The following is a 14,120-nucleotide window of genomic DNA, read 5'->3' as shown; positions in this document are numbered from 1 at the left end:
ATGAGAACCTTTTGTAAAAAGATCACAAATCGTATTGTTGGAAGATTCACGCATAAGGTCATCGATAACTATTAATTTCGGTCTAGAATCCGACACAAAATCCTCATCTTGTGGAAGGCCTTCATGAAATTCGACGTCCTTACCGTATTCTAAGTAACCGTCTTGCCATTCTGAATAGTAAAGCATTTTACGGGCAAAAGGTGTGTCTGACATGACATCTATATTCCGAAAAAATCGTTTAACAAAGTGCGTCTTTCCGCAGCCTGTCGGGCCACATATCATAGAGGTCCAAAGGTGCTTCCATGGTAAACTCATTTTTATTTTTCAGAAAAAGCTTATTTGTCGAGCAGGTCACGCACACGCTCCGTGTACACGACAAGCTATTATTTAGCTAATATAAAAGTTCACTCCGATGCCGCTGCTCTAGCAATGACCGCTATTGTTTAGCTTCTTTCACTTTATAAGCTTGTTAGCGTATGTAATATTAATAATGTAATTCATAAGGTAAGCTATTGAATTTAGAAATAATTTACACATTAGAATTATTTAAAATTATTATTTATTAAATTTAGCAAATACACAAAATATTACATTTTAATAACGATGTTTCTTCGAAAAAGGCATTATTATTTTTTCATATGATAAATCACTACAAGTTCTATACATATATCTTAATTTTTTTGTTACGTGTATTGGACAGTAGGGATTATCTGTAAAACCATATATTTTTTCAACGTTGGAAACCATAAAGTCGATTGACGTTACATCATATATCTCGATCATTTTTAATAAATGACTAATATGACTATTTTTGAATGAAAAAATACAATAACGTTTATCAAGAATTTCATCGTCCACCATGAAACTACAGTTGTGTATCATGTACCGACATTGAAATGAAAACAAAATTTTAGTAAATTGTGAAAAGTATTTCAAGTTTTTTAACATATCAACGTATTTTTCCTTATTCTCTTTTTTCATTAGTAAAAGTGTATGTACAATACAATGCCATGCCAGCCCTTCCAATGATTGTTTATACTCAGGAAAGAAGCGACAGTTAGATACGCTACAGTTTATGCAGAATTTTCCCTCCAGGTTAATTTTTTTAGGTACTGGAAATAAGAATAAAACAAACACATTAAGACAAAAATAAAGTGTTAACTCTTTAAACTTTATTCAATTTTATTAAACATTAAAAATAATAATCTAAACTAAGTTTTGGGTCTCCTTTCCGATGATTACAAAAATACTTATCACTATTAACGTGTATAGGACATCTATGGTTATCTGTACATACTCCAATATCATATTTGTTATCTATAGTAAATTGAATAGATAGTACATCACAGTAAATGATCCATCGTAATAAATCGGTGACTTTGGCGTTGTTTGAGTAAGTACAAAAATATTCATAGTCTACTATTGTAACTCTTCGAGGACAATCATCGGCATCGCAAAATTTACTATTACATATCATACACCACTCACACTTGCTTTGATATTTGACTTGGGCACTAAACTTTACATTGCAGACCTTCGCAAATACACTTAATTCATCTAAATATTTTTTATAATAATTATTTTTCTCCAACTTTAACCTAAGTAAATAACCTATAGCCTGTCTCCAGGCTATACCCTCCAAACTCTGCTTGAATGTAGGGAAATAATGACACGTCGGTACGTTACAAGTAGCAGTGCTCTCTGAATTTAAAGCTAAAACAAAAATTTTTTTTAAATTAACATTATGTATATAACGAATAAAATAAATTTTTACATTCTTTAAAATGGTTTCCGTATATTTCGACTTTTATTACAATTTTAGTTGATTTATATTTCTAAGCAAAATATTTACAATATATACATTTTATAAATATTTCTTAAATTTTATTTACAATAAACAGTTTATTAAACTTAATTATTTATACGTCTTTTTTTAAATCCATAAGGACTTGATGAATTAACGCTATTTGAGCGTCTTTTCATGCTGTTTAATTTACATGTTTTTGACTCGTTATATGTAACGACATCATGCATCGCCGTACGCCTGATTGAAGTAAAATTATGCACAATTCTATCGCCTTTATTTAAAACTAAAGATTTTATTTTTTCATGGTTAATTTTACTATTTGTTGAATAATTTAAACTAATACCCTTAACTTTACACACCTCATGCGTGGAACCATCGGTTTTTTTAACTTTATACGAATAAAATTTGGGTCCTGCTGTAACGAATGACTCGATATAACTTTTCACACCATAACTTTCAAGCTCATCAGTCATATCACCTAAGAAACATCCTGTAGGTACCTTGTACTCTCCAGGGGTATTTTTATTTAAGTATATACAGGAGTCAGTGTCATAATACAGCACTCTCCTACCAAATTTTTCTAAATAAGAGTATAGTTTTAACCTAGCCTGAGCCGTAGTATAAGCGGCTATACTAACGTTTGTTACAGATGATGGTTTATAATTATCGTCTGTGTAAGCCCAGTTGATATAAAAAGTTTCCTGATTGACATGTAATACATTTTTCAAGGTTCTATCAGATGACTGTAATATTTCCATAAGCTTAACCTAATCATTTATAATTTCCGTAACGCTCATATTTTCTCAGGATTTTTAGCTATTTTTTCTTTATCTAATTTTATACCCTCTTTTCGCTCATATTCTGAAATATAGTTCTCACGTGATTGCGCGTCGTTACAGTCACTGGGGTATCCAGAAGCTTGCTGTTTTAATTTTAAAAAAGTATTTATATAATCAACAAACAGGCCCGATTCATTCTTCTCTGGATTATACTGTTTAACTTTGTACTGCCATATTTCATATATGGCAGTAATTTTATAACCTAAACTAACGGCTTTTTTCAACTCCTCCGATACCCAAGTACCTGTAAGCTCTCTATCTTTTAAACGCTCGTGGTTACAATCCTCGTGCTCTAAATTCTCGCAGCATGTTCTACAAAGCGGAAACACTAGACGTTTGTGCATTCGCACAGGTAGTGCAGGAAGAAATAAATCACGTGGAGGCAGAATTCGACATTTTACTAACCCCTCGACCCTACTTAAACAGTTATTATCCCCGGTTAATTGCCTACACTCGTCCCCCACAAAAATGTCAGGGTGGCCTATAGGAAATTTATCTGTTTTACAAATGTAAGGGTAAAGCGGACATATATCGACATAATCGATCGTTTCACCTTCCTTTACTTCTGCCAAATTTACGGTATTCTCCGTTCGACCACCATAAAAGGCATCGCGAGGCTTCAAAGTGTCCGACCATAACAGAGGGTGATTGTCAATATATCTCTTTATGTCAGTTGGAAAATTACTTTTTACTTTTTATTTACGACTCGCCATCGCTCGCTTCCGCTCACATATACATATAAATACTGTTACGCAACGCGCTGCTGCTAATGCTGGCTTGGTAGCTGGAGAGAGAAGGGCGACGCGCACGCACACATGCGCGTCGATGGCCTGCCGTCGCTGCGTTGACTACTGCGTAGCTGCTGGTTTCGTAGGAGGTGAGAATAGTGGGGGCGGCCGAAATATTCCGTGCGCTCGCTGTATAGGCAGAGTCGGATGTTTTTTAGGATTTTTTTTTTAATGTATATGTTCTAGGAAGTTATACGCCGGATCGTGTATAGGGCATTACAACGTAGTATTGACAGGTCTCAGAGGAGAAAAATTGGACAAACCAAAACTGGAGAGATTGATAGAGAGCAACTAGGAGTGAGAGTGGAGATGAGAAGAGTGTGATAAATCAGAACAGGGAACACTAGAAGAATAGGAGCAGAGTGCAGAGATAGAGATGAGAAAGAAAAACTGATGGAGGCGAAGAATAGGCTGAAAGGGAAAGATATGTTCATCCATCACGACCCTACCTGGTAAGAGAGGAGGACCAGAGAAAAGCGGAGCAAAAAGACTAAGAAATGGAGAAAAAAAGGGTAGGTCGTTAAAGTTGGGAGAAATAGACTGATGGTCGGTGACGTAGAATACATATGGAACGAGAGAGAGAAGAAACTTTTTTGGAGAGATGCAGACTGAGAGAAGACAAGAAGAAAAGAGAAGAGAGAGGGGATCGGAAAAAAACAAAGGAGAGAATCAAGATAGTAAGCTGAAACGTGGCAGGATTAAAAGGGTTAGAAGATGAGGAATGGAACTATATAAAGGGATTCGACGTCATCTGCCTTAAGGAGACGTGGTCGGAGAGAGACGATGAAGTCACATTAAAGAAAAGGCTGCAAGGATACGAAGTAGAGGTAAGAAAGGCCAGAAAGGGAGGGGGTAGAGGAAGGCTAAAGAGAGACATGCTAATGGCAGTCAGGCTAAAATATACGAGAGATAAAGTAGAATATTTGAGAAACAGGTCGGGAGAATTTATAGGGGGGAGATTCAGATTAAAAGGATGAATACACCTTAAATAGTCAAAAAATAAAAAATTCAATTTTTTGTTTATATTTTTCCCAAATTGTTTGAAAAATAAATTAAACTATTAAATATATTCAGGTATAATGTAAGAAACATAAAACCATGTTTATATGTGCTATTTTATCAGGTATGACATTTCTTCGAAGGCCAAAATTCAGAATTTCCATTTTTCAGTTACCGCTTTTACTTAAGATTTGGACTTCGAAGGGCACTTTTATACTAATAAATATGCTACAAATACATATAGTTTCCAGATGAGTGTGGGGTTTTACAAAAAATAATATTTAAAAAAGTTTTCTGAAAATAATAAACAAAAATTGTTTAAACTGTAACGGGGTGAGACTTGACGATGAGAGGAGAAAATCACAAAAGGAGACGCCGGGACCGAGAATCGATCCGGCACTCCCGAAATCTCTAGGCGCGCGTGCTACCACTTGAGCCAACGCCGCCCTATTTCGTCACTCTCTATCCTGCCTCGATTACCGGCGTGGCGAGGGACGTTGTTAGTCGTTACAAAACACTTTAAAAAGTAACAAATTTTATGTTAATATCCAGACAACCTTTTTAAATAATATTTTGTTGTAAAACCCCGCACTCATCTGGAAACTATATGTGTTTGTAGCATATCTATTAGTATAAAAGTGCCCTTCGAACCCCAAATCTTAAGCTAGTCTGCGGTAGCTGAAAAATGGTAATTCTGAATTTTGGCCTTCGAAGAAATGTCATACCTAATAAAATGGCACATATAAACATGGTTTTATGTTTCTTACATTATACCTGAATATATTTAATAGTTTAATTTATTTTTCAAACAATTTGGGAAAAATATAAACAAAAAATTGAATATTTCATTTGTTGACACTTTAAGGTTTATCCGTCCCCTTAAGGGAGTTCTCAAGTAAAATAAATAACAGTCAGAAAATTCTAAAAATGTATGTACCGGTTCATATACGGCTAAAAGTAACTCATGTAAATTTTCAAGCGGCTAGGGTACCTACAAGCCGAGATATTAATGATTTTATTTTCTGCGGTTTAACACGGGCTCTTATGAGAAATCGCGATTTCATTGTAATCATTTATGCATTGTTAAACATTCAACGGTGAGATTTTGTTGAAAGAAACTTGTAGTACAACATAAATATTTAATAAAGATTTAGAGTACTTGAAATACATGATTGGGTACCTCTAACTCATAAATACTAATCATTGAAAGCAGAAAACGCACATTTAACCTCAAAAAATGCATCAAATCAGCATCTACATGAAACTTTTTAATGTTAATCAGAGCAAGCATGTGTGTTTAATTTACTTGAATAATTGTTATTTGTTGTTGATTCATCTATACAGCTTATTTAACATTGTATATTTCAAGAACAAACAGAAAATAAAAAGTACACCGATATTGACTAGCGCAGTAGGTTGAACTCCCTTAAAGAAGAAAAATGGTGTATAGGCTCGACATATATAACGTAAGAAAGAGGAAAAAACGACGAAGAGGTGGAAGAATTAGTTGAAAGGGCGGGAAGGGAGAAAGTTTTATGGTGTAGAGATATGAACAGGTATAGAGGGGGGCGGCGTAGATGAAGAAGGGAATGAGGAGAGAAGAGTTTTGAAAGACAGGACAACAAACAAGGAAGGGGAGGAACTTCTGGGCAGGATAAAGGAAATGGGCATGTGCATCCTCAACGGTAATATAGAGAGAGATGAAGAAGGGGAACTAACATATATAAGAGAAATGGGATGCTCGGTAATAGATTACGGAATAACTAATGAGAAAGGCATACGAAAGATAAGATCCATGAAAATACGAGATAAAATTGAATTAGACCACGGGACGCTAGAGATAGAGATTGATACAACATACGGGGAAGAGTGGCTGATTGACGAACTTACAGAGATATTAAGGAAAATATGGGATAAAGAGGGATTACCAGGAGAATGGAAAAAAGGGACGATAACACCGATATACAAAAAAGGAGATGAAGGAGAATGTAAAAACTACAGAGGAATAACCCTGATGGACTCGGAATAAAATATACGCGGAGTTGATAAGGGGTAGAATGAAAAAGAAACTAGAAGAAGAGGAAAGACAGCGACACATAGATGGGATTCAGAAAGGGGAGAGGTACAACAGTGAGACAAGGATGCCCGCTAAGCCCGCTGCTTTTCAATGTGGCAATGGCGGACTTGGAAGAAGAGATGAGCAAGATTCAAGAGTGAGGGATAATACAGGGGAGAAGGAAAATTTAGACGGTATCATATGCAGGCAATGTTTTGTTACTGGCAACAAGCGCTGGAGGACTAAAGCAAATACTGAAAATATTTAATAAGGTTATGAAAAAAAGAGCTAGTGTTTAAGACGAAAAAGACAAAGGTAATGATCTTCAAAAATGGAGGAAGGAGGAGGAAGAAGGAGGAAGGACGAGAACTTCAAATGGGAAGAAGGGGAATTACAAGTGGTGAAGAAATTTGAGTATCTGGGATACACGATGAAGGAAAACAGGAAGAAAAAGGAGCAGATAAAAAAATGAAGGAGAAGGCAAACTCTCTGATAATCACGGTAAGGGGAATAGGAGAATTGACATTCAGAGAAAATTGTAAGTTGAGAATGAGACTTTTCGAAGCACTAGTCCAAAGCATAATGTAATATGGAGCGGAAATGTGGGGCTGGAAAAACCAAGAAAAACTGAAAAAGGTACAAAGGAGATACGTCAAATGGGTACTGAAGCTGGAGAGGACAACACCGGTGCATGTGATCCATTGGGAAACAAAACGGTTCAAGCTGGAAACGAGGGCTAGGAAAAGAGCGATTAAGTATGAAGGAAAGCTAAGAAAGACAAAAAAAAGTACAATTCTAGGAGAATGCTGGAGATACCGAAGGCAGAGGGTCAAAGAGAGGAGAGTGGAGGGGAAGAGAAAAAAACGCGAGAAAAATGAACTGGAGAAATGCGGAATCTCAATGTTGAAATATATCAGAAGAGTAGAAGAAGGAGAAGGGATAGAAGAAGAGATGAAAAGAATAAACAAAAACACGCAGTGGCAAAAGTGGAGAGAGGATATGAGAGGCTAAATATATGCAAGGAAGATTAAAGAAATTCTACAAGAACAAGGAGAAATCCCGGAGTACCTGACTGATAGAGGAGACGACAGAAGAGGATCACTAGGAATTACTGCAAGGTTCAGGCTAGGAAGTAAGATAAGGGGCAATAAATATTGGAGGACAGAAGAAGAGAGGAAATGCAGGATGTGTGGAAAAGAAAAGGATACGCTGAAACACGTGGTGGAAGAATGCGAGGAAACGAAAATATCAGGAACGAAATGACAAGAAGTTTGCGGAGGAAGAAAGACACAGATAGGAAACCTTAGCAAAATAATTTGGAAAAGGAAAAACAAAGAAAATGGGCAGGAGGAAGTATGAACATAGGACAAGAAATAGAAAGAAATTCAAAAAAAGGCTCGCAAAGTCCACAGGGACTTCGTGAAGAAAAACCCTAGGAGAGGAACAAAAAAGAAACTAGGAATAGTGGGTAAGAAAGAACAGAGAGAAACGTAGGAACAATTGAGAAAAGGAACGAGAAAGCAAAACACGTGGAAATTTGGGGATTACTTATACAACAAAAAAGCAAATAGTATCAGAAAAAGAAAAAGGGAAAGATTAAAGAAGAGATAAAAAACAGATAAGGAGAGATGTCAGGCGCCGAGAGAAGAATGGAGAGGTAGCTAAGAGATATGAAGGAGGAGATGAAGTAGTGGAGGATTAAACTGCAGGTCAAGAGAGGTAAAAGAGAAGCAGCGGAAAGGAAGCTGACGAATCTGGAAGGAGATGTTGAAATTCTAAAAGAAAAACTAAAAGAGGAGAGAAAAGAAAGGGAGAAGATAAGCAGAATAATAGGTGAGATAAGGAAAAATGCCAAAAAGGTGGAGACAAAGCAAAGGAGAGAAAGAGAAATAAAGGGAAAGGAGGAAGAGAAAAAGTGAATAGTGAGGTTAAGTTTCTGAGTTCAAGAAAGAGGAAAAGGATAGAGGAAGGAAAGTGCAAGGTGTGGTAGAGAGGGATCATCGTACACAGGGGAGATAGATGGAACGAGAAGAAGGATCTCAACGAGTAGCTGCAAAATTTTTTGAGTGGAACGGAATAATATTTGTTAAAAAAAAAAGAGATGGAGGAGATTTGCAGGAAGAGAGAAAGGGTAAACGAAGAAGGAGAGATAAGGATAAAAGCTATAACAGTAAGGGAGAGAAAGATTGAAGATGCAGTGAAGAGGGGAAGTGTATAAAAAAGGCGACATCAGGGTGAGAGTAGACGGGAAGGAGTTCGAGTAGAGAGAGGGATGAAGGTAAAATCAAAAAGGTAGAGGCAAATGAGAGTAGAGACGAGAAGGAGGAGAGAGAAGCCAGAAGGAAGAAGGAAGATTACAGAAACAAGAGAATGAAAGAAAAAAAACCCGTAAATTGCAATCTAGGTTAAGTGATAGTGTAAAGAGTGTCCAAGCTTACATAGTTTTTTATACGAAAAAATGTTAATACCATTGTATAAGTAATAAAGATTATTATTTTTATTATTATACATACAATTTAACGTATTTCAGATAACCGAAGAAAATATTGCTGCCAAGACTGAAACTTCCAGAAAGGAAATTGGCAATCTTTGTATCTGTATTCAAGAATTGATTCGTTCTTCTAATCCATTAGGAAAATTAATAGACTTTCTACAAGTAAGTAATACTTTCAACATATATGCAAACGCGGTCAATTTTTTAGTAAGCCTTCTTATTTTAAGAGTAATTAACGTAAGTATTCTCTTATTGAGAAAGCAATTCAAATTATCGATGATGATTAAGTGAATATAATACACTCTCTGTCGAGAAAAAAACACGTGATTTATCACACGATTAATCACGTGATAGATCACTTGAATTCTCACGTGATTTATCATATGACTATTTGGCGTGATTTCTCACGGCAAATAGTCACAAGTATTTGTTTTAATTAAAATAAATTAATTTGTTTTAACTAAACAATTACGAAAAATATATTTGTTGATGCTCATACAAACAAATTGACTGCGAAAAAATGAAAAAAAACTTTGTCCTAGCCGAAACTTAAGCCCTGATCCTCAACTTCACAATCTATTATCTTTCTCCCTTAGCCATTTTCACATGTCCTAATAATGATGACTGCATTCAATCTTGAATTAGATCATATATGAATCTCAGTAATATATCATTTACGTGTATAGACTATTTGCTGTTATTTGATAAAACAAGGAAAATAATTCTACTAAATAATAAAAGAAATTAATTCATCAAGTAAACGTACATTTGTTTTGTGTTTTAATCCTTATGAATTCGAATGATTTTTCTATACTAAATAATATAATGTTAATATCAAATTTAGATTATAAATTTCAATATTAACTTCAAAAATATTTTTGATTCTTTCAATTTTTATCTTAAGGTATACGTGTAAACTGTACAGTTATTAATCTAACATATTTTGAGGTAAAAGTAGCATAGAATTTCAAGACTCACAACAGCACAAATAGCTCGCAAATTAACAAATTCTTCAATTTTATGCGTGATTTCTGACGTGATTTTCAACGTGATTTATCACGTGAGAAATCACACTAAATAGTCACATGATAAATCACGTGAGAATTCAAGTGATCTATCACGTAATTAATCGTGTGATGTGATTTTTCTCGCCAGGGTTGTAAAGGAACTATTATTGCATAAGTTAAAAATGTACAGTGTCTTACAAGTGGAGAATGGCTTTTTAATTTTTAAACAGTAGGCTTTATAATAATGAAAATTTTCTAATTAAAGTGATGGAATCGAGGGTGGATTTATAAATGAATTACACTGAGGTTAATAATTGTAAATATATTGTAAAGTGTACAGCAGAGAAAGGGAGTGTAAAGTTCAGCACAGCATAGTCTGACTTTACGTACAAGGGTATACAGTATTGTGAGTGCTTAGAGTATACACGTGAGTCATGCGCAGCACATTCGCTCTCGCGTGAGCTCGCCTCGTTGCACGGAATTGTCATCAACCAGTACATGTCGCGACTTATACCTTTTGTATATTACGACTGTGTAAATTCACATCTTACAAAATACAGATTTTGATAGGTATGATCTCGATTTCGATATTTTTTGAGGTTTGTGAGCCCAAACCATAATTTGTAAAAAACGTATGTAATTTGTGTGTATATATATGTATTATATTATGACAGCTGTCAAGGCAACACGATGACCGAATCATACGAATCTTGAAAAGGAGCGTAGGGGAAGTATACGGCAGTGGAAAAGAAGGGAGAAAAATGAGAAGCGGTGACTGCCGCATTCGCGCATCTTACCGCGTCTCGCAGTAGTTTCAATAGACGCTAATTAATTATTTAGGCGTATTATTCGACTAAAAAAATGTTTAAACAACAATAAAAATATAAAAAAACTTAAAATTGAAAGCTTTTAAGGGGATGTGGGAGCTGAAAACACTGTTTTTTTGTTTCATATAACTTTTTGAATAAGGCTTGCAATGAAAAACCAAGACCAGAGCGCTATAGTGTTGAGTTTGGTGAATCATTCTACCGAAAAAAATACCAATCGGACTTTTGGTTTTAGTAAAAGTTGTGAAATACGAGCGGGTGTTTACGCGTGTTTATGCGATTACAGCGCCAACCTCAAACACCGATATTACTTATTAACTTTTCTTAATTTGAAATTTTATCAATATAATGAGCAGAGCGCCATAGGTTTGAGATAAATGAATCATTCTACCGAAAGAAAATGTCAATACGGCTTTTAGTTTTTTTTTTGGCATTTGAAATACTAAATACCCCGTGGCGGATTTGCAAAGCTATAGCTCCTACCTCTCCTTAAAAACTCTTAAAATTAATAGTACATCATGATACATGTGATCTACGTACCACTTTTTCGCATAGCGTGAGGTTGTAACGTCCAGTTTAGGTATAGCTACTAGCGCTTAGAAAGATGAGGCTTTGAACTCAAAAAATGACTGGCAGAGAGCATGCGAGGATGTGTGACATTAAAGAAGGGCTAATTTTTACGACGTCGTTATATCACTGTGACAAGCTCAGCCGTAGAGTTGGGCTAGCGAAACAAACGAGTCGAGAAGAGACATAATCAACGTTAACCCAAGCAGCAGAAAATCCAACGTCGGGGTAAGTGTAATTATGGAAAAGTGCAAACATTGTTGCAAAAGAATAAGCCTTATCATTCACGGGTAGTTTTTGTTGATTCTGCAGAATCATACAGACCTCCGGAATCTTACGTATGTCTAGCGAGTCATAGCGCTGACTAGACATCACCATCTGTTTGGCAAGATTATCCCTTTGCAGACAGCACCATCGGACAGATCGTACGAGTGTCCACCTACAAGCAAGAAAACGCAACAAAGAAATCAGACGTAAAGTCCGCATTTAGTCGAGCCGCACAATTAGAATATTGATTTTATAACGTATATAATATTATTAACGTTCTACGCTATCGTATCTACATATGAACTTAAGAAATATTAAAATATTCTGATTTTTCCACCTTTCCGGGGTGAGTGAATCTTTTATGTTTCACTAGGTTACGAATTACGCTGTGCAGAATTGTTACTTAGATCACGAGTATCGTATAGAATTTCATAGCACAGCCTACCTAAGTTCGCTGTCACAAAATAAAGAAGTGTGTGAAAATATGTGAAAGCAGCACGAGAGAGAAGCACGAGAGAGAGAGAGAGAGGACGTATTTATTATTCAAAACAGTAGCCTTCAAACTTGTTTAAATAAGTTATCACGAGCATATCACTTGTTATTGGTTATTTCTTAATGGCACACCCGAGCACTATGGATGCAGTTGGTTCACAGAACACTTCGTTTTTAGTTTACGTTGTTTAAGTTTATTTTGCTGGTCTTAATGTTACTTTCATATATTGGTCAACTTGGTACGCGAGAGCCTATCGTTATAGACGGGCGGAATTAACTTGTACCATGTAAGTAGTAAGTAAGCAGGTATGGGGAGACATAACAAATGACATCATCACTGGCGCATCCTTATCTTATCAATGTAAACAAGTAATAAAGATAAGGTATCATGTTTGTTTATACAAACAAGTAATTAACATTATCTTTATTACATGTAATATAAATCATTTTAATTAATTATTTATGTAAACAAACAATACCTTGACTTAATTATTATTTGTTTACATTGATAAGATAAGGATACATTAGTAATGATGTCATTTGTTGTCTCCACACATCATGTTAGTAAATTAAAAAAATCATTTCTTACAATATATAATGGTTTTTATTATAAAACAAATTATTTACTAGAATTATCATAAACAATGTAAATCCAATCACACATGTGTACACATACGTACACTTACGCGAGCGCATACACACACAATCGTGACCACGCTGTGTCGTTCGTATTGTATAATTTTCGAATGTATCGTCTGCTAACGCACGAGGGACACTAGCTTCTTACACTGCGCTCTCTCCTACTCACACGCACGCACTCTTTCTTAAGAACATGCTCTCTTTTGTCCCTCTCTCTTTCTCTCTCTCTCTCTCTCTCTTACGCACACACTCTTCCTCTCTCTCTCTCTCTCTCTCTCTCTCTCTCTCTCTCTTACGCACACGCTCTTCCTCTCTCTCTCTCTCTCTCTCTCACTCTCTCTCTCTCTCTCTCTGGTAGAGAGCAGGCCGTCGTTGGTGACAATAACGAACGTTCTTCTCCTCGGCGTCTCAACATCGGCGTCCCGCAGGGGTCCGTTCTGGGTCCACTGCTGTTTGCATTGTACATCAATGACATCGGTTTCTGCCTTGATACCGATGTTTTCCATCTCATCTACGCGGATGACTTGCAAATTTACAGTCAATGCCACCTCGAAGAGCTCGATTCTTTATCAAACAAGATGAGTGCCAATGCTGAGAGGATTACTGGTTGGGCTGCACAGAATAAGCTAAAACTTAATGTTGCTAAAACTAAAGCAATTGTCCTGGGCTCTCCCTACTACATAAACGCATTACCCTCAACAGCTAACACTTTCATTAACATAGGGGGTGCCCAGGTCAGCTTTGAATCTTCCGTGCGTAATCTGGGATTGGTGCTCGACTCTAAGCTTACGTGGAGGGAGCATATTACACAAGTGTGTAAGCGTGCTCACACACTAATGTACAGGTTTTACTTTTTCAGGAAAAGCACCAATCTCAGGTTGCGCAAGCACTTAGTGCAGGCCCTCCTGTTTCCTCTTATAGACTACTGTTCCCTCGTATACTGTGACCTGACGCAGGAACTCGACCTAAAACTTCAGAGGCTCGTGAATACAGGAATTCGGTACATCTATGGTGTAAGAAGAGATGAGCACATTTCCCCATACAGGCGGGAGTTGCAGTGGCTAACCACTGCCGGACGCAGGAAGTATTTCACTGTTTGTTTCCTAAGAAAAATGTTTAACACAGCCGTACCATCATACGTACTGGCATACTTTGACTTCCGCGTGACACTTCGGCATGTTAGGGGGGAGGTGATACTTCTGGATATTCCGGCATTCGCGACGGAGACGCTGAGGAACTCGTTTCATATCAGCGCCTCATACCTATGGAACAACCTGCCATCTCACATTCGTAACACTACATCTGTCTCAGGTTTCAAGAGACTAGCTAAAGAGCACT

The 14,120-nt window shown here is 36.4% G+C and overlaps 1 protein-coding gene across 6 annotated transcripts in view; it reads left to right on the top strand.

Annotated features, from left to right (window-relative positions):
* LOC107981362 (TRAF3-interacting protein 1) overlaps positions 1-14,120 on the top strand; it is a 332,027-nt gene that overhangs the window by 214,104 nt on the left and 103,803 nt on the right. For 5 of the 6 annotated variants that reach the window (XR_004226868.1, XR_004226869.1, XM_031925124.1 and 2 more), the window contains one exon: positions 9,020-9,145. The exons of the other annotated variant lie outside the window; for it this stretch is intronic. Coding sequence is in view for 3 of the 5 variants with exons in the window: in XM_031925124.1 (XP_031780984.1) it covers positions 9,020-9,145 (126 nt within the window). In the remaining 2 variants the exon portion in view is untranslated. The remainder of the gene's footprint in view (positions 1-9,019; positions 9,146-14,120) is intronic. 6 annotated transcript variants of the gene reach the window in all.

Source organism: Nasonia vitripennis, assembly GCF_009193385.2.
Source record: "Nasonia vitripennis strain AsymCx chromosome 2 unlocalized genomic scaffold, Nvit_psr_1.1 chr2_random0005, whole genome shotgun sequence".
NCBI lineage: Eukaryota > Metazoa > Arthropoda > Insecta > Hymenoptera > Pteromalidae > Nasonia > Nasonia vitripennis.
The sequence above is the reverse complement of the archived record's forward strand: the minus strand, read 5'-3'. Positions and strand labels throughout refer to the sequence as shown.